The 15,849-nt window shown below is 36.5% G+C and overlaps 2 protein-coding genes across 6 annotated transcripts; both read right to left on the bottom strand.

Moving 5' to 3' along the window:
• Positions 1-4,020: 4,020 nt before the first annotated feature.
• On the bottom strand, positions 4,021-7,937 carry LOC143460666 (uncharacterized). The gene is made up of 3 exons (XM_076958276.1): positions 6,547-7,937; positions 5,267-5,755; positions 4,021-4,478 (listed from the first exon to the last, which is right to left on the bottom strand). Exons 1-3 carry the CDS (start codon positions 7,060-7,062, stop codon positions 4,341-4,343), a joined length of 1,143 nt encoding a protein of 380 aa, XP_076814391.1. The 5' UTR covers positions 7,063-7,937; the 3' UTR covers positions 4,021-4,340.
• Positions 7,938-9,635: 1,698 nt separating this feature from the next.
• On the bottom strand, positions 9,636-15,118 carry LOC143460663 (uncharacterized). 5 transcript variants are annotated; one of them, XM_076958269.1, is made up of 5 exons: positions 14,694-15,118; positions 13,404-13,993; positions 12,114-12,617; positions 10,821-11,327; positions 9,636-9,935 (listed from the first exon to the last, which is right to left on the bottom strand). In XM_076958269.1, exons 2-5 carry the CDS (start codon positions 13,917-13,919, stop codon positions 9,930-9,932), a joined length of 1,533 nt encoding a protein of 510 aa, XP_076814384.1. In that variant the 5' UTR covers positions 13,920-13,993; positions 14,694-15,118; the 3' UTR covers positions 9,636-9,929. The 5 variants fall into 5 exon arrangements, with proteins under 5 accessions (XP_076814384.1, XP_076814388.1, XP_076814387.1 ...); XM_076958273.1 differs by lacking the exon at positions 14,694-15,118 and having other exon boundaries at positions 10,821-11,067; positions 11,167-11,327; positions 13,404-14,430; XM_076958272.1 differs by lacking the exon at positions 14,694-15,118 and having other exon boundaries at positions 12,114-12,357; positions 12,457-12,617; positions 13,404-14,429.
• Positions 15,119-15,849: the final 731 nt, after the last annotated feature.

Below are 15,849 nucleotides of genomic sequence, written 5' to 3'. Positions count from 1 at the left end.
TACCTATATCAGCATAAGGTAGAATGATAAAATAAAAGTTTTTATGATGTTTAGTCTACCAAGCTGCCAGTAAGAACAAAAGGAGAATTATTATTTGCCTTGCAATGCTGTTAAAAACATTTGTTTCACTCTCTCTCCTACAACAGTACAAATATTGGCCTGCCATAACAATGTTAGTAGGGAACACAAGATCAAAACAGTAAGAACTTATTTCTTATGCAGAAAGTTCCCAAAGAGGAAGCTACTGACTAAAACTTTCCTGAAAATAATCACAGAAAGTGTTGACAATTTTTGTTCACGAAAATGTACACTCTTTTCATCGCAGAAGTTCCGCGCCAGATTCCTCGCCATAAAACAAAAGCTTTTATCTTGACAAGCAGAAATTTGTTGGAGAAATCAAAAGATATCCGCAAATGTTTTGTCTATGGGCAAGATATTGTAGTCCTCTATAACAGGTATAGATTTAAAATATTTTATTCTGCTCCATGGGAGGTGAAAAAAAGAGTGCTAGAATTCTGTTTAAAAAAATATTCGGTCAAAAAAGGTTCCTGTCCTAGCACTATGCGTCTTATTCAAAAAAAAAACATGCTGACAGCTATTAAAAAACAATAAATATTTGAGAAAAGCTTTCGAATAAATATTAAATAGCACTATTTTAAGACCATTTTGCTGCCTTTATTATTACTATTTTTTCGAGATATGCTTATTCACTGAGATATAAAAACAATTTTTGTCTTTCCTTCTGCAGTAATTTTTTAACCTAACAAGCCATTCGATACTCTGGACCAAAAATTTGGAATTCTTTGCCCAACCTTTTGAAATTCTAGAAAATAAGTCAGTTTTTAAGTCCTTGACTAAGGATTCACAATGCATTTTACTGATGGATGCTTGTTTACCTTATGTTATATGCTTAATTCAAACTTAATGATTATTTATTGGTGACAATTGTATATCAATATAGACGGATATATAAGTTTTTAGCAAATATTAAAACACTTTCAGTTGTTGTGTTTTCTTCCAGCTTAAAAATAGCAACCGCTTATTTCTCTCTACACACTAATGAATATTTAGTTGCCAAATTCTAGACAAAGGCAGTAAACATCCAGCATGCACATGATTAATTTGCCTGACTAGTACTTTGATATGATGATGCTGAGCAGAAAACTCTACGAGAAATTAAGAAATAACATGCTTGTCTGTTTATTTATTAAGTAATTTAATACTCGGTTTATATATGTAATTATTTGGCATATTTATTGCAATTACTGCTGGATGGTTTTATATAGTTCCAAGATCTGAGTCTGACACCGGTTACTGGAAAATTGGATTTCCTCTTAGCACCATCATTTGTTGAATGACATTGACATCTTTCTTTATACAAAACTGTCGATGAAGCTTCGCATGAAGATTCCATCTTGCAACGAACAATAATGTCACAATATCGTCTAAAAAGATCATTATTGGTGGGCATTTTTGCTAACTTGGATTAGTCAGTGACAACCTACATCATTAACATGGCCATTAGAAACCAGCTTCCTGTCTTGGGAATAGGGTTTTCGTTCCCATTTGTTGATGTACAGTTTTGACACGACTGTCAATCATCTGTTACTTGAAAAAAAATATGTGCTTGTCTGCTCAACTTAGCTTTTTTGCTTACAGTATGTTTATCTAACTTTGATTTTAGTGGTTGTGCTAATTGTTATCAGCATTTCTTACCATTAATATTTTCATGCATGTTTTAAGCCTTTTGACTTTGTCACTTTTTCCGCACTAATGATATGGTAATACAATTTTTATCCCCAGACTGATGAAAGTCAACCGTACATTGCCCACCACAAACACTGAACTTGTTTGGGCCTTGAGTCACAGTGCTATTTAGACAGAACTTCTATGCACTCAATTTACAATTGATTTAAAGATTGAATAAGTCAAACTGCATACATTATTGTGTAATTGCACACCTAAGAGCATTCTTCCATTGCGTCCAAGCATTTTTGCGCACCCGCACTTGTTGCTTTTGGATGCTTGGCGCCAACTACCCAACATCTAAATGAAAATACTCTGCAGTTCGATTTATTATTATTTTTTATTAAACTGTGTTTTATAAGATTCATTAACGTATGTCCTAGATTTTTTTATTTTCAAGTTGATTTAAAATAAATAACAAAGCCGGTCGTTTGCATAGTGGAAAGTGTGGTACCTATGCACTCATGAGATTCATCAACATACATGTCAAAGATTTTTCTCATTGTGCCGATATATAATAAATATACAAAAAAAGTTAGTTGTTTGAACGCTAATTTATTATAAATAATCGTTAATTGATGCTTCAGTGCACGCCATCATGCCAAAATTTGCGATTTTGAATGCACGAATTCTCGTCGAAACCGTCAAACTTTCCGGTCGGGCGCAAGATGTTTTCCAAAACATCCATATTCTGCAATCCGACCGACAATAAATACAAATCAAACAAGTCGAGTTTAGCTTTTAAACACTCTACGCCTATGGGGCAGGCCTGATGGCTGACCGCAACTTTCACATTTGCAGGCGATTTGGCAGAAATAGCCTAGCCGTCTCACCGTTACCGAACTAGCCTATACCTGTAGCTTTCGTTCATTTCAACTTATAGCCTACCAAACGGTTGAGCATTTTTACTTTCCGCTATAAAACCTACACAAACTATAACGAATTCTATCAAAGAAAACATAGACTAGACAAAAGCCTACAAAATGTCCACAATAATCACCCAAGCCTGAAGTTACGTTAACTGGTACAGTAGCTCTCATCCTGCACGACCTTAGAGAAAACCTGCTTTGAGAGAAGTGCGCCCTCTTAGAAAAGGAAAATATATGGGTGTTTAACTCTTTATTTCATGTAGACCAAAATGTCATGTTAAATTCTACAATCTAACATTATTCGTACACCTTCATATAAACATCGATAAATTTTTCAAATAAAATTAACTACAAATTAAAAAATGCTGACCGAATGCCGCCATGATGCAACTCCTCTTTAGGTATCAATCTCTATTAAAATAAATCCTGTAATTAAAATGAACAAAATTTGTGAATTAACGAAAAAGTATTGCAAAGTTCCGTTAATAAGTGTACTTATGTTACTGTAGTTTTAAAATGCTTTGTAGAAGAATAATCAACATTATCAGTATAACATCGGTTACATCTTTTATTTTGTTTAACATATAAACTTTCAGTCTGATTTTTGTAATGAAAACTGCAGTATTGCAACAGACCAACCCTACTGTTATATTGTAAAAATGGATATGACAGTTTCAGCATCATTTAGTGCTGCATTTCAGTGATATGAATAAAGTTATTGACCCATATTTCATTACTGATCGTTCTCGCGGGATAACAACTACCAAAGAGTCGAAGCAATGTCAAAGTCACTTGACTCATCCGAAGTGAGTACAGTATTTCAAATCCACTGCACTTTGTATTGTAATTAAATAATTAGTATCGCAATTTCTGTCTGTTATTTCTTTTGTGGTACGCTGAACCAGTAAATATGTGCCAAGAAATAAATACCATCAAAAATAGACAATTTAGAGCCAGAACGACGAACATAGAAACCCAGCCGTATAGGGCGTCTCTTGGTATGGTATCGTAATATTTTACCTCAAACTGTGAAAAGTCTTTGCACGACTTAAACCCGACGAGCCCCGGTTATCGAGCCAGATTTTATGCAAGTTACATTTTTTATCTGTTTTCTTTTGAGTTTTTACATCGAATTGCCCGAATTTACAACTATTCACTAGGTTTACTGAACAAGCGCCATCGTCGCTATAATGTCTTGACCAAGGGCATTACAACAGTAGCGCCACTGGTTATTGAGCATGGGCCGCACTATTGCAACAGAACGAGTAACTCCCATCTTGACTCAATTAGTTTTGTATTGGAAGTCTAGCAGCTCGATAGGACAAGTCAGGAAGATCGATTCCATTATGAGTAAGAAACTCGCAAAATAATGTTTTTAACTGCGGAAACCGCTTGAGTTCCTAAAGATGCAGTACGCTATGGACGTATTTTGTCATGAGCAAAACACATATTGCGCCCTACCACGAGTTGGGTTAAAAAAGAACTCGCATTCTAATTTCACTGCGATTGTAAATGTGCATGTAAATCATTATCTATGTCTTACATTTCTAATACACACGATGCGTTGCAAAACTTCGAGGGTGAACAACTCAACATAAACCGGCAAGCAAACAACCGATTATATCAAATAAGCTTCTAAATACACAGATACGACACAAAAAGTTCCAAATAAAATTTGCGTTTTAATCACAGCAGTGATAGCATGTTCAGACACTAAATGCATTTTCAAAATATGTCTATTTCAAAGTTACTCATTGCACACACGGAATCTTCAATAGCTGGTCCAAGTCTGTTTTGGCATAATACACTTCTCTCTCCAGCCAAAGCTCGCACAATTTCCGAAATTCCAATGGAAGTTCGATCCTAAACAACACCACAAGTTAGTGAAAAATTTACAAAACAACACCATTAAGAATGTTAGCTGAGAAAATGTACGCAGAATGAAATTGTTAATTTCTCAACCTGTGGGGTCCTACTGTGGAGTCTTACTTACTGCCTTACTACTGTAGAGTGTAGAGTATTGCTGTTTGCAGCTTAGGAGTAACAAAATATCAGATCTGTTTACTTTATCACGGCAAATTCAGGTTTACAACCAAACAACGTTCTTTTCACACATATTTTCTATACATAAGGATGGTTAGTTTCGAAATATTTTTGGCTTTCTTAACATGCGAAATCATTTTTTGGGTATTTGTGATTTAAAGATAATATTGGACCATTCCAAAAAACTTGAACTGTTTTCTGACAGTCAAATAATTGATTTCACAAAAAAAACAGTTACCCACACACTTTTCGATTTGTAATAATTTTCAGGACAGCTACTTTTTAAGTGACGAAAACACAACCAAAGTACTAACTGGTCTAAATGTGGAACTAAGCGGCGTGTTAAAAGTTGAAACGCAAGTAAGTTTGAACCATGATAGCTCAAAGTTGTTTTACTCCGCAGGTTGTTTTTATTTTTTATGGAAATGTACAAGCACAGTTTCGCAAGGCCACAAAGCTATCAAGTTTCCTTATTTTCCGTAAAGTATTTGACCAGCTTTTAAAAGATTAACATTTTTGATTTTACCAGAAAAACAATTTTAAATTGAGCGAAACAATTTTCCATGCAGTAACACTGCGCAGAGCTTGAAGGAACTTATACCACTTACCTTAGATTCGTCATCATCTAACATATCACGAAACTTCCCTTTGAGAGACTCAACTTCTAGTTTTACCGCATCTGCAGAATAATCCAAATTGGCCTTGGCTGGAGTTGACGTTGCTGATTCCCTTCCGCCAGGTATCTTTGGTGAAAGTTTTTCGGCCATTTCTTGAAATTTTGGGCTCGAATCTTTTTGCTGGTCAAAAGGGACTGGAGATTGTTCATCGTGTTTCAGGCTGTACGTTAAATCACTGTCATCTTTTGTTGGGGTAGCAGCCTTAGACACTTCATCTGGTTCATGCCAGTTTAGTATTACAATATCTATGGTCTCCAACTCTTGTTCGTGCGATTCCTTCTCATTTTTGCTGACATCCTCGGTAGGAGGAATCTTCTCCGGAGAACTATCTTTTCTAGGCTTGGAGGGAACCCATTTAGCTTCCTCGGACTTTTCATCACCGAGAGGGGGGGAAGCTTTTTCTTCTTGCCTTTGTAAATACTTGCTCCACATAAAATGTAGAAAAATGTAAGTTATACGTAGAAAAATGTATCTATAAATGTATAAAATAGAGAAAATGTACGCAGAATAAAATTGTTAATTTCTCAACCTGTGGGATCTTACTGTCGAGTCTTACTTACTGCCTTACTACTGTAGAGTATTTCTGTTTGCAGCTTAGGAGTAACAAAATATCAGATCTGTTTACTTTATCACGGCAAATTCAGGTTTACAACCAAACAACGTTCTTTTCACACATATTTTCTATACATAAGGATGGTTAGTTTCAAAATATTTTTGGCTTTCTTAACATGCGAAATCATTTTTGGGTATTTGTGATTTAAAGATAATATTGGACCATTCCAAAAAACTTGAATTGTTTTCTGACAGTCAAATAATTGAGTTCACAAAAAAAAACACTTACCCACACACTTTTCGATTTGTAATAATTTTCAGGACGGCTACTTTTTAAGTGACGAAAACACAGCCAAAGTACTAACTGGTTTAAATGACGAACGAAGCGGCGTGTTAAAAGTTGAAACGCAAGTAAGTTTGAACCATGATAACTCAAAGTTATTTTACTCCGCAGATTGTTTTTATTTTTTATGGAAATATACAAGCACAGTTTCGCAAGGCCACAAAGCTATCAAGTTTCCTTATTTTCCGTAAAGTATTTGACCAGCTTTTAAAAGATTAACATTTTTGATTTTACCAGAAAAACAATTTTAAATTGAACGAAACAATTTTCCATGCAGTAACACTGCGCAGAGCTTGAAGGAACTTATACCACTTACCTTAGATTCGTCATCATTTAACACATCAATGCTAAACATAGCACGAAACTTCCGTTTGAGAGACTCAACTTCTAGTTTTACCGCATCGGCAAAATAATCCAAACTGGCCTTGGCTGGAATTGACGTTGCTGGTTCCCTTCCGCCAGGTATTTTTGGTGAAAGGTTTTCGGCCATTTCCTGAAATTTTGGGCTCGACTCTTTTTGTTGGTCAGAAGGGCCTGGAGATTTTTCATCGTGTTTCAGGCTGTACGTTAAATCACTGTCATCTTTAGTTGGGGTAGCAGCCTTAGAAACTTCATCTGGTTCATGCCAGTTTAGTATTACAATATCTATGGTCTCCAACTCTTGTTGGTGCGATTCCTTCTCATTTTTGCTGACGTCCTCGGTAGGAGGAGTCTTTTCCTGAAAACTATCTCTTCTAGGCTTGAAGGGCACCCACTTAGCTTCCTCGGACTTTTCATCACCGAGAGGGGGGGAAGCTTTTTGTTCTTGTCTATTTAAATACTTGCTCCACATAGCGGTATATGACTCGTCGCTTAACCAATCAAAACTGAATAAGCACTTGTTGTCAACGCCTCGTCCGAAAGCAACTACGAAAAGAGACAGCCTGTCAAATGGCTTCACCTTGTGTAGCTCTACCTTTTCTTCTTTAAATTTGTGCAACACATTTCGTTGCACCAAACAAATAAACAAGCAAACAGACACAAAAGATGCAACTGGTATAGCTATTTACAGTCTTTCGCTTTGCGAACTGCTTTTGTTTAAACACTTGATTGACAGCTGCTAATCCTTGCGGGATATCGCACCTCTGTTAAATCAGACTTCTCACCTTGTATCAATTTTATCAAGCAAGGTTTCATTTTAGTGAGTTACGATAACAAATGACGAATGTGACATAATCCTGAGCTCAAAATTGTCGGAGAAAGAGATACGTACAATGGTAGAACACTGTTTACGTCAATCGAACCAAACGTAAACCGTACACTGTAAAGTATTTACCTGTAACAAGCGCTCAAAGCGAATTTCAAACACTGACATACCTTGAAAAACAGTTACAAAAATACGTCATCATCGTATCAAAATCAGAATTTTCATATCATTTAATGTGGAGCATATATACCAGTAGCCGAGTACATTGTTTTACGACGAAGGAGTTATAACAAACTACATATTACAATTAGCATACATGCAACAAATATTGAACAGGTTTAAGTAGTTGTTCAAAGTGTCATAGGATAAAAAAATTCATACTAAGTTGAACGAAAAAGTAGATTTTATCACCGGCAGGATTTGCTTACCTGACATACTGGTATATATTACATAGACAGTTGTTACGTTCTGCTGCAATTGCTGGGCGCTTCGACGAACACCGCTGAGTTGGGAAAGCAATTCTACAGAAAAAGAATTTTCAGATTTAAGTGAGAATTATTAGTTTTATTATTGGTAAGAAATAAGAAGCGCTTTTTTTAATTTTTATCATAATCCTTGTCAGCAGGTGGGGGTGAAGGAGAAACTTGGAGTGTCCCAAGAATCTCCAGGAAATTGACCTGATGTTATCGCCATGTTGTCATCCCACTCTTTTCGACTTTGGTATTTTTAATTAAAGGCAGCGCAAACCTCAATACGAGAAAAACGTCGTCGCTATTATATTGTCTCGAACTGGACAGACTTAATCCCAAGACAAAGGCAACAGACAATCCCGATTGGCGTGATATCAAAACCCAACAATTATCGACCTATAAAAACAAACCAATTAAGCAATGCAGTCTAATTAATTGGCCCGTTTAGGACGACTCTGCTTGATTTTCTGCCTATTTTCTTGAGATTAAACTCTAATCTACTCGGTGCAACGGCGGGAATGTGCATTGTGTGTGCTCTTTATCCTACAATTGGTCTCATTGTTCAATTTCGTTTGAATATTTTGAGTGACGATACGATTTTATCAGGTAACAGGCGTTGAATAGTGATTTTACTCAATACTGTGAAAAAAAGAGACTCCTGAAAGGCCTATATTAAAATTATATGTAAATGAAATAAGTAAGTTGATAGGAAATCTACAACAGCAGTGCTAACCTACCAACTGCCTCGCGACATGTTCTTGAAGTTATCCGTGACATGTCTCAGAAGTACCTAGCGTTACTAGTGGCATGTCTCAGAAGTATTTAACGTTTCTAGTGGCACGTCTCAGAAATACCTAGCGTTACTAGTGGCATGTCTCAGAAATACTTAACGTTACTAGTGGCATGTCTCAGAAGTACCTAGCGTTACTAGTGGCATGTCTCAGAAGTACCTAGCGTTACTAGTGGCATGTCTCAGAAGTACCTTGCATTACTATAGTGGCAAGTCTGAGAAATATCTTCGTCATCTTCTTCATCGGTGATATGTACTCAACTACTCACCTCACATTCCTAACATTTTGGTTGGCATAGCCGTGCAGCCGACACGCAAGAGAATGCGACACTTCTGTAAGCTTATGCCTTATGTTTTGTATATCGAGTGAAATGGTGTATCGATGTTTGTTATATTTGCCAAGCTCTGTCATTGTACCGTACTAAAATTTTATTCTAATGACTGTGATGAATATTATAACCACAGAAATAATTTTGTCGAATTCAGCTTGCCTTTCAATTTCATTTTTAACGTAAGCTTCTCTCTAATAAAGGAGGTTATGTGACGATTACGTCACGAGTCCTAAGTTGTTACTTTTCCTATTCACTTGTTAAGACTGCGCAATGACGTCAGATAAATTACTTCGCTTGAACTGGTGTGCCCTATATATACTCTTGTGTTGTTGGCGTTCAGCCTTTTTTTACGTAATCGATTTCACTGGTTACTACTGCGCAATGTAACATTCAGTAAGCTTTGCCCAAAGGTGAAAGCCTTTGTGTCTGATAATAATAAATAAAATGGAACTTTTTAATTTAGTTATTTGTATAGACAGAACTTAAGCAACTAAACAGCATTGTCACGCCTTTTGAGGAATGAGAACTCATACCATCGAGTCAGAAGCAAAACAAGTTATCAACCATCAATCGTCCTCGCTCATATTGTAACAATTTCCGCCAGTGCACGCGGTCATTATGACAGAAGTGTTTGTTGTGTACTACTTCACACAAGTAATATCACAACGAAATTTAATTTGTCATAATTTCAGATGAGCTTCTAAATATACAGACACGTCACGTAAAGTTCCAAATAAATTTTCATTTTAATTACAGCAGTGGTAGCATGTTCAGACACCGAATTCTTTTTCGAAATATGTACACCAAAAAGTTGCTCATTGCACGCATGGAATCTTCAATAGTTGGTCCCAGTCTGTTTTGGCATAATACACTTCTCTCTCCAACCAAACGTCGTACAATTTCCGAAATTCCAATGGAGGTTCAATCCTAAACAACACCACAAGTTAGTGGAGAATTTATGAAACAACATCATTAAGAATGTTACATTAGCCGAGAATATGTACGATGACAGGGTTACTGAAATTGTTAATTTGTCAACTAAATGTGATGTAAATGATGTAATGTATAAAACTTGCGTGTTTCATATATTTAAAGCTTGTCAACGTTTCAATTATGTCGACTTTCGTTGATTTTGATTGGAAAAATGCTAAATTTTCGTTTTTTTTTTCAACCTGAGGAGTCTTACTGTTTACAGCTTCGGAGTAACAAAATGTCAAATCTGTTTACTACAAGTATTTATGCCCAAGTAGTAGCAAATATTTATGAAGGCAAATTTAGTTTCCCAACCGAACAACAATTTTTTCACACCAGCTGTTTTCTACATGAGAATACTTAGTTTCAAACTTTTTTCGTTTCTTAACATACGAAACCATTTTTTGGTTGTTTGTGATTTAAAGTTAGTATTGAATCTGTCGAAGAACTTCAACTGTTTTCTGACGGTCAGTTAATTGATTTCAAAAAGAAAAAATACTCACCCACACACTTTTCGATTTGTAATAATCTTCAGGACAGCTACTTTTAAGTGCAGAAAACACAATCAAACTAATAACTGATTTAAACTGTCTCACTACTTTTAATAATAACCCAAAGTTATTCTAGGCAGCAGGCTTGTTTTTCATTTTTACAGAAATATGCACGCACAGCTTCGCAAGGCCACGGAACTATCAAGCTTCCTTATTCTCCGTAAAGTATTTCACCAGCTTTTAAAGGATTAACATTTTGGATTTTACCAGAAAAACACTTTCAAATTGAAGGAAACAATTTTCCATGCAGTTACACTGCGCAGAGCTTGAAGGAACTTATACCACTTACCTCAGATTCGTCATCATTTAACACATCAATGCTACTAAACATAGCACGAAACTTCCGTTTAAACGACTCAACTTCTAGCTTTACCGCATCGGCAGAATTATCCAAATTGGCCTTGGCTGGAGTTGATGTTGCTGATTCCCTTCCGCCAGGTATCTTTGGTGAAAGGTTTTCGACCATTTCTTGTAATTTTGGGCTCGACTCTTTTTGCTGGTCAAAAGGGACTGGAGATTGTTCATCGTGTTTCAGGCTGTACGTTAAATCACTGTCATCTTTTGTTGGGGTAGCAGCCTTAGAAACTTCATCTGGTTCATGCCAGTTTAGTATTACAATATCTATGGTCTCCAACCCTTGTTCGTGCGAGTCCTTCTCAGTTTTGCTGACATCCTCGGTAGGAGGAATCTTCTCCGGAGAGCTATCTTTTCTAGGCTTGCAGGGAACCCACTTAGCTTCCTCGGACTTTTCATCAGCGAAAGGGGAGGAAGCTTTTTCTTCTTGCCTTTGTAAATACTTGCTCCACATAAAATGTAAAAAAATGTATACGTAGAAAAATGTATATATAAATGTATAAAATAGAGAAAATGTACGCAGAATGAAATTGTTAATTTCTCAACCTGTGGGCTCCTACTGTGGAGTCTTACTTACTGCCTTACTACTGTAGAGTATTTCTGTTTGCAGCTTAGGAGTAACAAAATATCAGATCTGTTTACTTTATCACGGCAAATTCAGGTTTACAACCAAACAACGTTCTTTTCACACATATTTTCTATACATAAGGATGTTTAGTTTCAAAATATTTTTGGCTTTCTTAACATACGAAATCATTTTTTGGGTATTTGTGATTTAAAGTTAATATTGGACCATTCCAAAAAACTTCAACTGTTTTCTGACAGTCAAATAATTGATTTCACAAAAAAAACATTTACCCACCCAATTTTCGATTTGTAATAATTTTCAGGACGGCTACTTTTTTAGTGACGAAAACACAACCAAAGTACTAACTGGTCTAAATTTGGAACGAAGCGGCGTGTTAAAAGTTGAAACGCAAGTAAGTTTGAACCATGATAACTCAAAGTTATTTTAGTGGGCAGGTTGTTTTTCTTTTTTATGGAAATATACAAGCACAGTTTCGCAAGGCCACAAAGCTATCAAGTTTCCTTATTCTCCGTAAAGTATTTGACCAGCTTTTAAAGGGTTAACATTTTTGATTTTACCAGAAAAACACTCTCAAATTGAAGGAAACAATTTTCCATGCAGTTACACTGCGCAGAGCTTGAAGGAACTTATACCACTTACCTCAGATTCGTCATCATTTAACACATCAATGCTAAACATAGCACGAAACTTCCGTTTGAGAGACTCAACTTCTAGCTTTACCGCATCTGCAAAATAATCCAAACTGTCCTTGGCTGGAATTGACGTTGCTGGTTCCGTTCCGCCAGGTATCTTTGGTGAAAAGTTTTCGGCCATTTCTTGAAATTTTGGGCTCGACTCTTTTTGCTGGTCAAAAGGGACTGGAGATTGTTCATCGTGTTTCAGGCTGTACGTGAAATCAATGTCATCTTTTGTTGGGGTAGCAGCCTTAGGCACTTCATCTGGTTCATGCCAGTTTAGTATTACAATATCTATGGTCTCCAACCCTTGTTCGTGCGAGTCCTTCTCAGTTTTGCTGACATCCTCGGTAGGAGGAATCTTCTCCGGAGAGCTATCTTTTCTAGGCTTGCAGGGAACCCACTTAGCTTCCTCGGACTTTTCATCAGCGAAAGGGGAGGAAGCTTTTTCTTCTTGCCTTTGTAAATACTTGCTCCACATAAAATGTAAAAAAATGTATACGTAGAAAAATGTATATATAAATGTATAAAATAGAGAAAATGTACGCAGAATGAAATTGTTAATTTCTCAACCTGTGGGCTCCTACTGTGGAGTCTTACTTACTGCCTTACTACTGTAGAGTATTTCTGTTTGCAGCTTAGGAGTAACAAAATATCAGATCTGTTTACTTTATCACGGCAAATTCAGGTTTACAACCAAACAACGTTCTTTTCACACATATTTTCTATACATAAGGATGTTTAGTTTCAAAATATTTTTGGCTTTCTTAACATACGAAATCATTTTTTGGGTATTTGTGATTTAAAGTTAATATTGGACCATTCCAAAAAACTTCAACTGTTTTCTGACAGTCAAATAATTGATTTCACAAAAAAAACATTTACCCACCCAATTTTCGATTTGTAATAATTTTCAGGACGGCTACTTTTTTAGTGACGAAAACACAACCAAAGTACTAACTGGTCTAAATTTGGAACGAAGCGGCGTGTTAAAAGTTGAAACGCAAGTAAGTTTGAACCATGATAACTCAAAGTTATTTTAGTGGGCAGGTTGTTTTTCTTTTTTATGGAAATATACAAGCACAGTTTCGCAAGGCCACAAAGCTATCAAGTTTCCTTATTTTCCGTAAAGTATTTGACCAGCTTTTAAAGGGTTAACATTTTTGATTTTACCAGAAAAACACTCTCAAATTGAAGGAAACAATTTTCCATGCAGTTACACTGCGCAGAGCTTGAAGGAACTTATACCACTTACCTCAGATTCGTCATCATTTAACACATCAATGCCAAACATAGCACGAAACTTCCGTTTGAGAGACTCAACTTCTAGCTTTACCGCATCTGCAAAATAATCCAAACTGTCCTTGGCTGGAATTGACGTTGCTGGTTCCGTTCCGCCAGGTATCTTTGGTGAAAGGTTTTCGGCCATTTCTTGAAATTTTGGGCTCGACTCTTTTTGCTGGTCAAAAGGGACTGGAGATTGTTCATCGTGTTTCAGGCTGTACGTGAAATCAATGTCATCTTTTGTTGGGGTAGCAGCCTTAGGCACTTCATCTGGTTCATGCCAGTTTAGTATTACAATATCTATGGTCTCCAACTCTTGTTCGTGCGATTCCTTCTCAGTTTTGCTGACGTCCTCGGTAGGACGAATCTTCTCCTGAGAACTATCTCTTCCAGGCTTGAAGGGAACCCACTTAGCTTCCTCGGACTTTTCATCACCGAGATGGGGGGAAGCTTTTTCTTCTTGTCTATTTAAATACTTGCTCCACATAGCGGTATATGACTCGTCGCTTAATCAATCAAAACTGAACAAGGAATTGTTGTCAACGCCTCGACAGAGAGCAACTATGAAAAGAGACAGTGTGTCAAATGGCTTTACTTTATGTAGCTTTACCTTTTCTTGTTTAAGTTTGTGCAACACATCTCATTGCACCAAACTAGCAAACATGCACAAAAGATGCAACTGGTATAGCTATTTACAGTCTTTCGCTTTGCGAAATGCTTTTGTTTAAACGCTTGATTGACAGCTGCTAATCCTTGCGGGATATCGCACCTCTGTTAAATCAGACTTCTCACCTTGCATCAATTTTATCAAGCAAGGTTTCATTTTAGTGAGTTACGATAACAAATGACGAATGTGACATAGTCCTGAGCTCAAAATTGTCGGAGAAAGAGATATGTACAATGGCAGAACACTGTTTACGTCAATTGAACCAAACGTAAACTGTAAACTGTAAAGTATTTACCTGTAACAAGCGCTCAAAGCGAATTTCAAACACTGACATACCTTGAAAAACAGTTACAAAAATACGTCATCATCGTATCAAAATCAGAATTTTCATATCATTTAATGTGGAGCATATATACCAGTAGCCGAGTACATTGTTTTACCACGAAGGAGTTATAACAAACTACATATTACAATTAGCATACATGCAACAAATATTGAACAGGTTTAAGTAGTTGTTCAACGTGTCATAGGATAAAAAACTTCATACTAAGTTGAACAAAAAAGTAGATTTTATCACCGGCAGGATTTGCTTACCTGACATACTGGTATACTGTATATTACATAGACAGTTGTTACGTTCTGCTGCAATTGCTGGGCGCTTCGACGAACACCACTGAGTTGGGAAAGCAATTCTACAGAAAAAGAATTTTCAGATTTAAGTGAGAATTATTAGTTTTATTATTGGTAAGAAATAAGAAGCATTTTTTGAATTTTATTATAATCTTTGTTAACTTGGGTGGGTGTGGGTGAAGGAGGAATTTGAAATGTCGCAACAATCTCCGGGAAATTGACCTGCTGTTATCGCCATGTTATCGTCCCACTCTTTTTCGACTTTGGCATTTTTAATTGAAGGCAGCGCAAACCTCAATACGAGAAAAACGTCCTTGCTATTATATTATCTACACCTGGATCGACTTAATCCCAAGACAAAGGCAACAGACAATCCCGATTACCGTGATATCAAAACCGAACAATTATTATCGGCCTATAAAGACAAACCAAGCAATGCAGTCTAATTAATTGGCACATTTAGTACGACTCTGCTTGATTTTCTGCCTATTTTCTTTAGATTAAACTCTAATCTACGCGGTGCAACGGCGGGATGTGCATTGTGTCATGTGTGTGCTCTTTATCCCTACAATTGTCTCATTGTTCAATTTCGTTTGAATATTTTGAGTGACGATACGATCTTATGAGGTAACAAGTGTTGAATAGTGATTTTACTCAATACTGTGATGAAAAGAGACTCCTGATATATTAATGTTATATGTAAATGAAATAAGTAAGTTGATAAGAAATGTACAACAGCAGTGATAACCTACCAACTGCCTCGCGACATGTTCCTGAAGTTATCCGTGACATGTCTCAGATGTACCAAGCATTACTAGTGGCACGTCTCATAAGTATTTAACGTTTCTAGTGGCACGTCTCAGAAATACCTAGCGTTACTAGTGGCATGTCTCAGAAATACTTAACGTTACTAGTGGCACGTTTAAGAAGTACCTAGCATTACTAGTGGCATGTCTCAGAAATACTTAACGTTTCTAGTGGCACGTCTCAGAAGTACCTAGCGTTACTAATGGCATGTCTCAGAAGTACCTAGCGTTACTAGTGGCATGTCTCAGAAAAACCTTGCATTACTATAGTGGCAAGTCTGAGAAATACCTTCGTCATCTTCTTCATCGGTGAT

Source organism: Clavelina lepadiformis, chromosome 5 (assembly GCF_947623445.1).
Source record: "Clavelina lepadiformis chromosome 5, kaClaLepa1.1, whole genome shotgun sequence".
NCBI lineage: Eukaryota > Metazoa > Chordata > Ascidiacea > Aplousobranchia > Clavelinidae > Clavelina > Clavelina lepadiformis.
This window is presented reverse-complemented; position numbering and strand designations above follow the sequence as displayed.

Coding starts and splice junctions, on each gene's coding strand:
- LOC143460666 (XM_076958276.1), bottom strand. CDS start 7,062: ATGTGGAGCAAGTATTTAAATAGACAAGAACAAAAAGCTTCCCCCCCT. Junction 5,756..6,546: donor TAAATGATGACGAATCTAAG/GTAAGTGGTATA, acceptor ATGTGGAGCAAG/TATTTACAAAGGCAAGAAGA. Junction 4,479..5,266: donor TAGATGATGACGAATCTAAG/GTAAGTGGTATA, acceptor GGTGTTGTTTAG/GATCGAACTTCCATTGGAAT.
- LOC143460663 (XM_076958269.1), bottom strand. CDS start 13,919: ATGTGGAGCAAGTATTTAAATAGACAAGAAGAAAAAGCTTCCCCCCAT. Junction 12,618..13,403: donor TAAATGATGACGAATCTGAG/GTAAGTGGTATA, acceptor ATGTGGAGCAAG/TATTTACAAAGGCAAGAAGA. Junction 11,328..12,113: donor TAAATGATGACGAATCTGAG/GTAAGTGGTATA, acceptor ATGTGGAGCAAG/TATTTACAAAGGCAAGAAGA.